This window comes from Rhinoraja longicauda, chromosome 11 (assembly GCF_053455715.1).
Source record: "Rhinoraja longicauda isolate Sanriku21f chromosome 11, sRhiLon1.1, whole genome shotgun sequence".
In the NCBI taxonomy this organism is placed as follows: domain Eukaryota; kingdom Metazoa; phylum Chordata; class Chondrichthyes; order Rajiformes; family Arhynchobatidae; genus Rhinoraja; species Rhinoraja longicauda.
The window spans coordinates 31,506,419-31,519,041 of NC_135963.1; the positions used below are offsets into that span (position 1 = coordinate 31,506,419).

At 41.3% G+C, this 12,623-nt stretch overlaps 1 protein-coding gene across 1 annotated transcript; it reads left to right on the forward strand.

Moving 5' to 3' along the window:
- Positions 1-9,219: 9,219 nt before the first annotated feature.
- caiap (CARD- and ANK-containing Inflammasome Adaptor Protein) lies at positions 9,220-12,278 on the forward strand. The gene has a single exon (XM_078407978.1). The coding sequence runs from the start codon at positions 9,220-9,222 to the stop codon at positions 11,467-11,469; it is 2,250 nt and encodes a 749-aa protein (XP_078264104.1). The 3' UTR covers positions 11,470-12,278.
- The last annotated feature ends 345 nt before the right edge of the window (positions 12,279-12,623 follow it).

Below are 12,623 nucleotides of genomic sequence, written 5' to 3' on the forward strand. Positions count from 1 at the left end.
AGGGGAAATTAACTTGGCTTCATGTTCTGTGGATGTTCCAAGTAAAAGTCCACACCAAGTTGAAGGAATAATCATTGCTGTTTATTACAGGTCACATATAGCTATAGTTATTAATACTTACAAACATGTTAATAATTGTCCACCACAATTAGATAAATGTGATTTACTTCAGTGCTTTGACATGTGAATGCTCCCAATTTAGCCGGTTGTGAATATTTCTGATATTCTAAACGATTCAAAACAGTATTAAAATGTAAAAATAACATAAAAAAGAAAGGTCCTTAAAATATAAACAGGCCAAATCTCTTATGGTTTTGTAAAGATGCAACATTCAAACTCGTCTCTTATACTCAATGCCTCAGCCTAAGGTACAGTGATGTAACATTTGAAACATTGATGATGGACACAAAAGAAGCCTATGGAATGTATGCATATCAAATGCCTTCTTCAATATTCTATCCAATTACATAGCCATTTCCAGCAAGCCATGGACTTGCAACCCAAGGCCACTCATAATGTCCCTGTCGAAATGTCCTACCAGAATTTGACTTCCCAAACCACTTTACCTCATACTTAGCTGGATTAAATTCCACCTGCCATTGTTTCGTCCAATTATCCAACTGATCTATGTCCTATTGTAGTTCTCTAGAAATCTAGATAACCTTCTTCGCTATTTACGAATCTACCAATTTTCATGTGGTCTACAAATCACCTATATTGTCATCCTATATAGGTCATTTATATGTATTACAAACAAAGGTTCCAGAACCAATCCCTGCAGTACAACACCTGTTACAGACATCTAGTTGGAAAATCACCTGTCCACCACTCCCTTCCACCTCCTATAAACCAGCCATTTTTGGATCCAGTTATCCAACAGATTCCTTATCACTTAACCTTCTGGACCAGCCTAATATGTGGGATCTTGTCTAAAGCCTTACTGCTCCAGCTCATCAAACTCCCTCTGTTTCTTGGACTCCCCTCAATATTTAAATACAGATGAATTACAACCACTGAAGTAAAACTGTTTTATAATTGTGTTTACCACCACTAGTCACCTGCTGTTTGGAGAGGCCTGTCCCAGTTTGTAAAGTAAGGTCCCAGAGGGTTTATGACCCCTTTAATAGCATGTTGTAATCTGAGAGGTTGTCTGTAAAACCAAAGAGTCTCATGTGCAGTTTGCTCCTCATTCTAACAAATATAACTACTGAAGAAACAAACTTGTTTCTCTAAAACTTGCTGCCAGATCTGTGTGAATAATTCAGCAATCAGCAACAGGAAATAAGACAAGCAACCTCAGTAAAGTGCACAAACAATTAAAAGAAATTAAGAGGGGAGTACTGCTGGAAATAATATTATATACCTCCACCATCATTCAAGCAGAGCAAAGCAAAGAAAAATAAATTCTTACTTTACTACATTATTTTTTGTCTTTTGCTGCTCCGTGTTTTTAGGTTTTCCCTTCCTTCCATGCTATTCTGGCACACCAACGTGCTAGATACGTGGACCTCTCATGCCACCGTGTTGTCACATTTCACCAGGATAGTTGAGGTTCAAGAGTCATGAGTCCAGAATATTTAATTATGTATGTAGTGCAACCTTAGTAAAGTAAATAGTAGTTTGGTGCTGAGGTAGGTTGGTGCTTGGGTTGTCCAGGATGGTTCAAGAGCCTGATAGTTGATGGCAAGAAGCTATTCTTGAACCTGTAAGTTATGGATCTCAGGCTCCTGTAACTTTTTTCCCAATGGTAGCAGTGAGATGAGACTGTGGCCAGAGAAGTATGGGTCTTTTATGATTTTAGCTGCCTTCTTGTGGCTGCATTTCTTGTAGAGATCCTTTAATCGAGTTACTCTGATGTAGAATGAAACAGAACAAATTGAGGTAGCTCGTGCTTGCATTGTCCTCACAAGGAATTTAAAAAACAATTCTTTCCATTGTGATGTTTTACTTGATTTGTATTCTCTACCTTAACCTCTTAAATGTATAATTATTGCTTTTAAAAATATTTGTATTAAATTTGGTTTCTATGGTTTGGTTTCTTTCTCATCTAATTTGGAAATTACTTTTTAGCAGAAAGGCAATTGCTTGGGAGGGGAAGATGTAGACAACTTATGGGGACACTTTGTGTTACATATAGCAAGTATGCCATCTGTCAATGTCTAATTATATCTCAACTTATCATCAATTAGTCAGGCATCACAGTCAATCCCTGACACACTACTGACCTCTGGTGGTCATGCAAAACTGCTGTAGCCACCATGGGAAATATTTTGCACCTTTACTTAAAGCAACATTCCAACCATAAATGTTAATTTTCGCACATTCAGCGTGACACAGATTGCTGGAAAACTAGAAAAAAATAAATGAGTAAGCTCTAAGTAAAAAGAAACGTTTTTTAAATCAACTTTTAACTTTATAAATTTGTCATCAAAAGTACTCTTGAAAGACTTTTGCGGCACGGTAACGCAGCGGTAGAGTTGCTGCTTTACAGCGAATGCAGCGCCGGAGACTCAGGTTCGATCCTGACTACGGGTGCTGCACTGTAAGGAGTTTGTACGTTCTCCCCGTGACCTGCGTGGGTTTTCTCCGAGATCTTCGGTTTCCTCCCACACTCCAAAGACGTACAGGTATGTAGGTTAATTGGCTGGGTAAATGTAAAACAAAATTGTCCCTAGTGGGTGTAGGATAGTGTTAATGTACGGGGATCGCTGGGCGGCACGGACTTGGTGGGCCGAAAAGGCCTGTTTCCGGCTGTATATATATGATATGATATGATAAGACACCAATATCCGCATTGTCCTCAGCTATTAAATCCAAGACAACGTTAGGCTTTGATATTTCCTGTCTTTTCTGAGCAGTAATGTAAAACTTCAATTAACCTGGATATGTCTGGACTAATCAGTAGGTGGAGGTGCCAATCCAACATTGTTTGTCATCCTTCCATTATAGGATAGGATACACCCTTTTTATCTTTCTCTTGGCCCTTTCTTTTCTAGGTACAATACCTGTCTCTACTAGGACTTTACTTTCACTCATCCTGAATTTGTGCCCTTCAACAGCTTCATGTTTCATATCCTCAAATTCACACAATTGAAATACGAGTGGATTGGCAAATATCTGGATTAGCCATCCATTGCTAGATGTGCACAAAATGCTGGAGTAACTTAGTAGGACAGGCAGCATCTTTGGAGAGAAGGAACAGGTGACATTAAGGGTCTTGACCCAAAACATCACCTATTCCTTCTCTCCAGAGATGCTGCATTTTGAGTCTATCTTCAGTGTAAATCAACATCCTTCCTGTGCATCACTACATATGGTTTGATCATATAAAGTAGTATTCCTTCATTCCACTTGGCCATATCCAACCTCTCAACAGCTTTATTCCAAAGAGCAGACTTGGTTGCACTAACTATATCCCCATTGTCTTTGTCTTGGTTCTTGGTTCTTGGTCCTCCAAAATATTCCAAATGGAATTTAAACTCCCCACAACCTCAAAGTGGAATTATCTTATGTCTGCAAAAAAACAAAATGGAAATGGGGAGCCTGTTGTAGATCCCTAACATTAAAATAATTTGTTTCCAACTACAGTGTACAAAGTGCAATTGGTTGTTATATGGAAGTAGTGTCATTAGTTTCAAGCTTTTGCCCATTCTGCAAAAGTGCCACATTCTAATTTGTTTTAAATGTACTTTAAAAAAAATCAGATACTTTTTTGATGTTAACAGCTTTATCCTTGATTAATTAAGTTTCATCCTTGCAGCTGGCAATCTTTCCCTTCACTGTCACCGTCCCCTCCCCTAAGCTTGACCCCTCTGCATGCACACACAGAATCGTAATCTGACAACCGTAATGTGACACCATGATACCTCGTAGCTATAAAGGGCTACAATATGGATGTACTGAAATGAACAGTATTCCTCCTTGACACATAGTAAATTATGCACTGAAGATGGGGTTAAAAAGGCAACCAGCAGTGACAATACTGATAGTCCTGCTGTAACAGGTGCTGCAAAGTAAAATGTCACTTTTTAAGAGAGGTGCATGCTGCAGCAAAGGGAAGACCTTGTTAAAGGGCTATAAATGACTGGGACTGAGTGGAATATTGCACTAAAAGACTGAATAAGATGTAATTGCTGTCTTGTCAACAATATCCTAATTGAGATTGTTCTGTGTGAAGTAATTCAACGGTAAGGGTGCTGTAACATGCCTTTGTGGTTTTGAAAGATGGGCATTAAAGGTGTACATTTGGGTTTATGATTGCCATGTGCACCAAGGCACAGTGAAAAGCTTTGTTTTGCATGCTATCCAATCAAATCAGATAATACTATACATAAATACAATCAAGCCAAATTTAAAAAAAATAGGTAGAGTGAAGGGAGAGATACAGTGACCACAATATAGTTACTAGCATTATAATGTAACAGTTTCAGAGACAATGCCCAATGTCCGCAATAAGGTAGAGGAGTATCATTTAAGGCAGCGTAGTACCCTAGCTTATGGAAGGATCATTCAGAAGCCTGATAACAGAGGGGATGAAGTTATTCCTGACTCTGGTGGTGTGTGCTTTCAAGCTTCTGTATCTTCAGCCTGACAGCGGTAAGGAGAAGGAATGACTGGGGTGGGAAAGACCTTTGATAATGTTTAGTTTACAATTTACAGATACAGCGCGGAAACAGGCCCTTCGGCCCACTGTGTCGGCGCCGACCAGCGATCCCCACACATTAACACTATCCTACACACACTAAGGACAATTTTTACATTTACCAAGCCAATTAACCTACAAACCTGTACGTCTTTGGAATGTGGGAAGAAACCGAAGATCTCGGAGAAAACCCACGCAGGTCACGGGGAGAACATACAAACTCCGTACAGACAGCACCCGTAATTGGGATGGAACCCGGGTCTCCGGCGCTGCATTCGCTTTAAGACAGCAACTCTACCACTGCGCCACCGTGCCCTACGGCGCCACCGTATGATGCTGCTTTCCCAAGGCTACGTGAAGTGCAGATGGAGTCAATGGTGGGGTGTCTGGTCTGTTTGACAGACTGGGCTACACCTACCATTGTCTGCAATTCCTGCGGTCTTGGGCAAAGTTGTTCCCAACCAAGCGGTAATGTAACCCGATAGTATGCATTTTATGGTATATCTACAGAAGTTTGTGAGGGTCATAGGAATTGAATTGACTTTACTATCAATATGTTTACTTTATTGTCACATGTGACATCCCATTGAAATTCTTTGCTTCCATACCCAAGGTATGCAAATAGTTGCCCATAAAGGGTGCTTACAAAGTTACAAATCCCCCCCCCCCCCCCCCCCCCCCCGGTCCTCCTTTCTTCATCCCTTCATTCCCCTCCTAACGGTGGTCCCCCCACACCGGGTCCACCATTGTTCATTGTACTTCCTCCTCCATCGTGGCAGTCCCCCCACGCCGCGTCCTCCATTGTTCTTCCCCCTCCATCGGGGCAGTCCCCCCATGCTGGGTCCTCCTCTGTTCCTTCCCTCGGCAGCGGTGTCCTCACTTCTGCATGACTGTCCTCGTCCGTTGTTCGGCACCATAGACACCGCACCGACCTCTCCACTAACGCTGCCAGGTCCTTTCCTTTCCGGATGCCTCTGTGGCTCCAACACAGGCCCCAGCCGAACGGGCTCCATAGACCCAAGCACTAATGCCCACGGGCTTCGTCGACCCGTGAGGCTCCTGCTTAGGCTCTGACCCACGAGTCTCCACCGCCGGACCGCGAGGCTCTGGCTTCTCAACTACCTCCGGAAGACATCTGCCGTGGCAGTACCTACGGAAGGCGTCAGGAGACATGCTGATTTCCTCAGTCTCCTGAGGAAGTAGAGTCATCGGTATTGTTGGACCACGACAGATTGTGGGCAATATTTAATAACAATATTTGATAACTTGAAACACATTTCAGCCCCTTTGAGGCTGATTGCAGCATGCATTCCACCACACTTCCTAAAGTTGATAACTGGCTCCTTCATCTTGCTCACATTGGGAGAGAAGTTGTTGTCCTGGCACCATAATACTAAATTCTGCATCTCCTTCCTGTACTCTATCTCGTCTTTGTTCATGATCCGCCCAACTACAGTTGTGCCATCTGCAAACTTATAGATGGTGTTAGAGCCAAATGTGACTGCACCTTTGCGAGTGTATAGGGAGTATAGTAGGGGACTCAGAAAGCATTGTTGCAGGGCATGGGTGTTGAGAAATATTGTGGATGATGTGTTGTCACCTATCCTCACTGATTGTGGACTATGGATCAGAAAGTCGAGAATCCAGTGGCAGAGGGGGGGAGTTGTCTCTAGGTCCAGGAGTTTGGAATGGAGTATGGTGTTGAGAGCGGAGTTATAGATGATAAATAGGTACCTGTCACTGGTGTTCTTGTTGTTTAGGTGTTTCAGAGCCAGGGAGATGGCCAGGGAGTTTAAGGCTAGGGAGATGGCATCTGTGTTGGACATTTTGTGATGGTAAGCAAACTGTAGTTGATCAAGGCTGTCTGGAGGGCTGGAGGCATCACCAGTCTCTTGAAACACTTCATGACGGTGGGCATTAGAGCAACTGAATGGTAGCCATTAAGGCACACTAACGTACCTTTCTTTGGCATTGGGATGATATTGGTCTTTTTAAAGCAGATGGGGATCTCAGAATGTAATGGGAGGTTAAAGATGTCAGATGTTAACGGTCTGCTAGCTGGTCTGCAAAGGTCCTAAGAATGCGGACGGGGACTGGGGATTCCATCCAGAACAGTTGCGCTCTGCGGATTCACTCTTAGGAAGGCCAATCTTGCTTCTGCCACAGTAACCATTGGTGCAGGTGCACCCGAGACTGATGGCGCAGGTGACGTTCTTCCACTGACCTTCTTTTCAAAGCGAGCATGTGCAAGCCATGCCATAATCTAAAGGTGACCCTGTCCTTGCCTTGCCACTCCAGCCTGGCCTGGAATTTCCTCTAGGCATCACGAATAACTCTGCGAAGGTCATATACCACGTGTACGCTGCAAACATGGACTTCACCTGGGAGATGACCTTGCAGTTCAACCATGGTTTCTGCTTGTGGAAACACATACATTAACTTCTTTGGTACACAGTCCTCTGCATACTTATGGAAAACCAGCCAGGTTTCTGGTTCTAGCATGTGAACCAGTGCAATGGCTAAAATGCACACTTTCAATGTTTGATGTGAATAAATTCAAGCTTGACTTTTGAATGCTGAATTTACTGATGAAGAATCTTATTGCAGAATGCAAGTTTTCTCTGAACATCTTTAAAATGCGATACCTTACACTCCAGCTAACTCCAGCAATGGTCCATGTACCAAAGTAACTGTTATGTCATCTTGCTGCATGGCAATCAGCAATTTTGCACATCAGCGTGCATTTTGCATCCACTGGGCTTGCCCTGCACATTGTAACTTGATCTCATCAAATCTCTGCTGCTAACAGTAAAACTCTACTACCAAAACCAGAAAGTCTCGTCTGCAAATCCCTCCCATTAACACATGATGGGTTCCCATCCCCAACAATGACTCATGCACATTATTGGACAAGATTATCAGTGAACATTAATGGGAAAAATGATAGGCCATTTTAAAATTCATCTCAATATTGCTTAATTCCAAAGTAAACAGATATATGATTTCATTTCCTTTTGATTTGTGCTTTCTCCCTCATTATAAACTTTTAAATTTCCCATTTCAACAATATCCTAAACATTCACTCACTGACCCAAGCTCAACAACCTTCTCTTTTTCCCCCTCAAAGTTACTGCCTTGTGCTAAGTGTGCACAGGAAAGACTAGATCACTGTTAGTTAGTGAGACTGAGCAAGAAACCAGGATTGAATCTATTCTCACCTGACCTTCACAAGCCGCATTTCAACCTTTGCACAGGTTCACATTTCAGAGCCAGAGATCAAGTTGGTTTACCATATCATGCACCTTCTAAAACCAGTAAGGTTTTGCTGGTATAACAATCTTACTTCTAAACTTGCTGATGTTTCACAGAGCCGACCGCAACCTATTTGGGACATTGATAACAATACCGAGATTACATTTTAACTCCTTACTCAGTCTTTCTGAACAACATTCCACTCAATCCCATAGTCTTTCTAGCTCATTCATTAGGTTAAAATGTTCTCTCCCTTCCACCACCATCTTAATCCTGTAAATTCCCCAGACTGCATGACACAATTGCATATTGAAAATTTCGACTGAACATTTAAAGCTATACCATTTCCTTCTGAAAAGTCATGTACTTAAAAGGTTGACTCAGGTTTTCACTATCAACATGTTTGACTGCCTGCTGAGCACATGCAGCATATTGAGGCTTCCGTGATCAGGCAACAGAATCACGCTTCCATTCATGGTCAGTTTTCTCAACATCACAATTATGTTTTCAGGTTATAAAATACATTTTCAGCTTTTGGTTCAACATATATCTTTGTACTTTAAAAACATCGCATCATATTTCTCAGAATGGTACAACAATTCAAAGCTGCTAACGTGTAGTTTGCTTAGCTAACTTACAGACTGTGCAATCAGATTTGGAGCACTTGCTGAAAGGATATACATTTGAAGTCCATTTTATGAACACAGAAGCAAACGAACCACCAGTTGGTCCCAACAAAGCCAACTGTAGATTTTTTGGGGTGTATACTCCACAAACAGTTTGAGGAACTCTTCTCCTGGCAATGGTTGTGTGCTGTTGTTTTTCATTGCTTCTCAACACAAAGGATTCCAAGCAACAGTAACTAGGCTACAGATTTCCACGTCACTTCTATCAGCCCACTAACATAAGGATTACCGGATGACAAATGCAATGGCTTACAGTGTAGAGCGAAGGTACTTTATTTCAGTTTTATCCTCAAAATATCAAGGACTTCCTCAAATATTTCTTCTGCAGATCAAACCTGACCTGTTTGACAACATTTTTAATGTTATTTTTGTGTCGGGACAAAGTTATTAACCTGGTTGCCATGGCACTGTGGAATAACTAAGGACTCCTTCAAGAACTCATCTCATGCAAGCTGCAGACTGCTGTGAGGTGAGCCTCTGAGAATAACATTTTAACTGCTTAACAATGTCTGGCTTTCAGCCACGGACCACATCGTGAACAAAATGCGTTGTTTCATTACTTCAAGATTTGACAATTGCCAAAAAGATAAACTCTTCTGGTGTTATTCAAGCCTTTAAGATTCATGTCGACCTGCAACAATGCCCATACACAGCACAGGTATTTTTACAAATCCATATGCAATTGAAGTTCTCCAGAGCAAGAAAAAGGAATTAGTAGCGGGGATTATCAACACCGACGACCTTCTAGATTGGTTGATTAAGAATCGTGTCATTTCACAGGAAAAAAGAATCGCTGTGTTGAATTACAGGACACGGGAGGAAATGAACACCAGGGTACTGGACTTGTTGGTTTCTTGTGGTGAGAGAGCCTGCAGACTTTTCTTCTATCCTTGCCTCAAGCATGTTGAACCAGCTCTCTACAACTACATCAGAAGCTATGTCAGTAATGTTTCAAGCAGCTTTGGAGATGCCAAGAGACAACTTGTTGGTTATCTTCTGGAGAGAGATAAGGATGAAATCCCGAAGAGTACGGCAAAAAAGGTTGATCAGCCTGTGCAAAGTGTGACATCTAAAAAGGAGTCAAATCAAAAGCTCCAGCCAGCTGCTCGAACTCAACAAGTGCACAATGAGCTGGCTCAGCTCTATCAGATTGTGGCATCAGGAAATCTGACTGGTCTTGATAAAGCCATTGGACACAGTGACATTAATGGCATAAATGCTTCTAATGAAACTCTGTTGCACATTGCAGCTTCCCATGGACATGTTAGGATCATTGAATATTTATTGAATAAAGGAGCAAAGCTAGAGGTAAGGGATAACAAAGGACAATCTCCTCTTCACCGGGCTGCGGAGAAAGGGCACACAGCAGCAGTTCAAGCCCTTCTCCAAGCCGGGGCACACATCTATGCATTGGACACAGAATCCAGAACTCCACTGCACTTGGCTTCCCAGAACAATTGCTTCCCCATAGTGAAGCTGATGTTGAAAGAAGAAGCGAGAAGCAATAAGAGGAAGAAATCTTTTTTGCATCTGGCTGCTCTCAAAGATGAAAGTAAAATAGCAGAAATTCTTCTCAAATATGGAGCTGCTGTAGACACAAAGGACACGAATAACCGGACCCCACTAATTCATGCAATCTCCCTGGGACATCTCAGAACTGTGAACGTACTGCTGGAGGCAGGAGCCAAGGTTGATCTTGATATGTTTGACGCAGCATTAAATGGTAATAATCAATCTCTGATTAAACTGATCTTGCAGCATGCCAGTGGGATTAGCCCTACTATTCTCGTCAATGCACTCTTTAAAGCAGTTCAGAAAAATCGCCACAGAACTGTGGATATTTTAATTGAGCAGGGCATCGATACCAACACCAGAAATGGAATGCAATACACCCCTTTGCTGTTGGCAGCAGAACTTGGGCATGCAGAATCTGTCAATGTCCTGATCACTAAAGGAGCCCGTTTAGATGAAAGGACACCAAATATGAACAGCGCACTACACCTTGCAGCTCAGGCTGGTTCTCTGTCTGTTGCAAAGCTGCTAATTGACGGGGGGATGGATGTAAATATTATTGGATGTGGTGATCAAACACCTCTGCACATTGCGTCATTTCATAATCAGCCACCAATTATCGAAGCTTTGATCAGAGCAGGTTCAAAGGTCAATGCCATCACTAAAGAAGCAATTACACCCTTGCACATTGCCTCACAAAGAGGTAACCGAGAAACAGTAGAATGTCTCCTTCAAAATAAAGCAGATGTGAATGCGAAAGACAGATTGATGAGAACACCCTTGCATATGGCTGCTGTGATTGGAGATGCCTCCGTTGCAGAGCTACTTCTGTCAAGCCAAGCTGATCCCAATGCAGTAAATAAAGAGAAAAAGACCCCACTCCATTTGGCTGCCAATGAAGGTCATTTGGACTTTGTATCAACCATGTTAAGCAGAAGAGCCAAATGTGCTGCAAAGGATATGGATGGGAATACTCCACTGCACTATGCAGCCAGCAAAAGTCATAGCATTGTTGTCAAAGCACTGTTATTGGCCGGGAAAAGTAAAAACATTGATGATAAGAATATTTGGCGCAAAACACCATTACATCTTGCATCGGAGCATAGTGATGCGGGCCTGGTAGAATTGTTGTTGATCAATGGAGCTTCAATTAATGCCTTAGACAATGTGAAAGACACACCATTGCATTGTGCTTGCAAATCAGGCAACATCAATGCTGCCCGGAAATTAATCAACTGGTCTGATGGTGAAAAACCAAAGTTTCACTCTACAAATAGTTTAAAAAAGACCCCCCTTCAAGTTTCAGAAAGTGGAGACACAGATAACCACCAACAAATAGCAATATTACTGAGAAAGAAAATGATGTTAACTAGATAAGAATAACTTCAATTTCACTGATGGCTTAATTGGTCAAGGTAGTGCTTGGTATGGCCTGCAATGTATACACCAATTTGGTTCGAGTTCCCTCTCTATTTTTGCTGAGATAATCAACCTCAGCTAGATTGAGGTGAGAAGTTACACCACCCTGAGCCTGAAGGGAGAAGGGAGAGAGAATATACAGGAGGGATACTCCATTCCTCCTGTTTCTGATTACCTTGTTCAGGTAATTGAGCATTGGCCTGAGGCCAAGATTAGGCTTAGGTGTGATGCTGAAGATGTCCACAATTTAATATCAATATTCATCACTTTGATAAATTACAATGGGCTCTTCATTTATTTCATTTCACTTCATTCTCGAACAATAGCATTTTCAGACTATTCACCCCCAAAGAGGGGGGTGAAAATGGGCAAAAAAAGGCTTTTTTTCCTGAAGCTGCACTATTCATTGTGGCTAACTTGGTGGTTCGATAAATTGTTATCTGTGTTATTTACAAATAAATATACTTCAGTTGAACCATTGTCCATAACAGTTACATTGATCTGGTTGATATATGTAGCCCATTTAGTTAATATCATTATGTTGATCAATTCTGCTGTGTAGAGAGTTAATTTTGGTTCCGCAAGAAATGTTCTTGTGATGTTGTTCACATTATTGTGAGATTATTATATATGAATTGCGACTTTTATTTTTACTCTGGCATGAAGGATGTTAGTATCTTATTAATGTTTGTTTTTTACATTAACATGGCTACTGTCTGCACAACAATTGGAGTTTCCTTTTTGAGTAAAAGCCAATATAATTTAATGGAAGAACTACAAATATTTAAATGCATACAAACATGATAAATAATATTAATGGATGTGTAATATTTAAAATATTATTGACTGACATTTACTGTTTCTGAGTGGAGTTTCTATTTCTTTTTAGTAAACCTTAATTTTATGCTGTAGTTCTAAAGGATATAAAATGTATTAATTTCACCTCAGATTTACCAAAAAGCCATATAAGTAATTATGTCTACAGTGCAAAGTTGTCAAGTAGTGTTAGGATTTACTCCACCTCAACCACTAACCCTTCCCCCTTTGAATGTAATATTCAGCTTATCCTCAGAGCACCTTTGAGACAGAAACAATCAAAACATCTATTAAAG

What these genes read in the sequence shown, in the direction of transcription:
- caiap (XM_078407978.1), top strand. Translation starts at nt 9,220, where the DNA reads ATGCCCATACACAGCACAGGTATTTTTACAAATCCATATGCAATTGAA.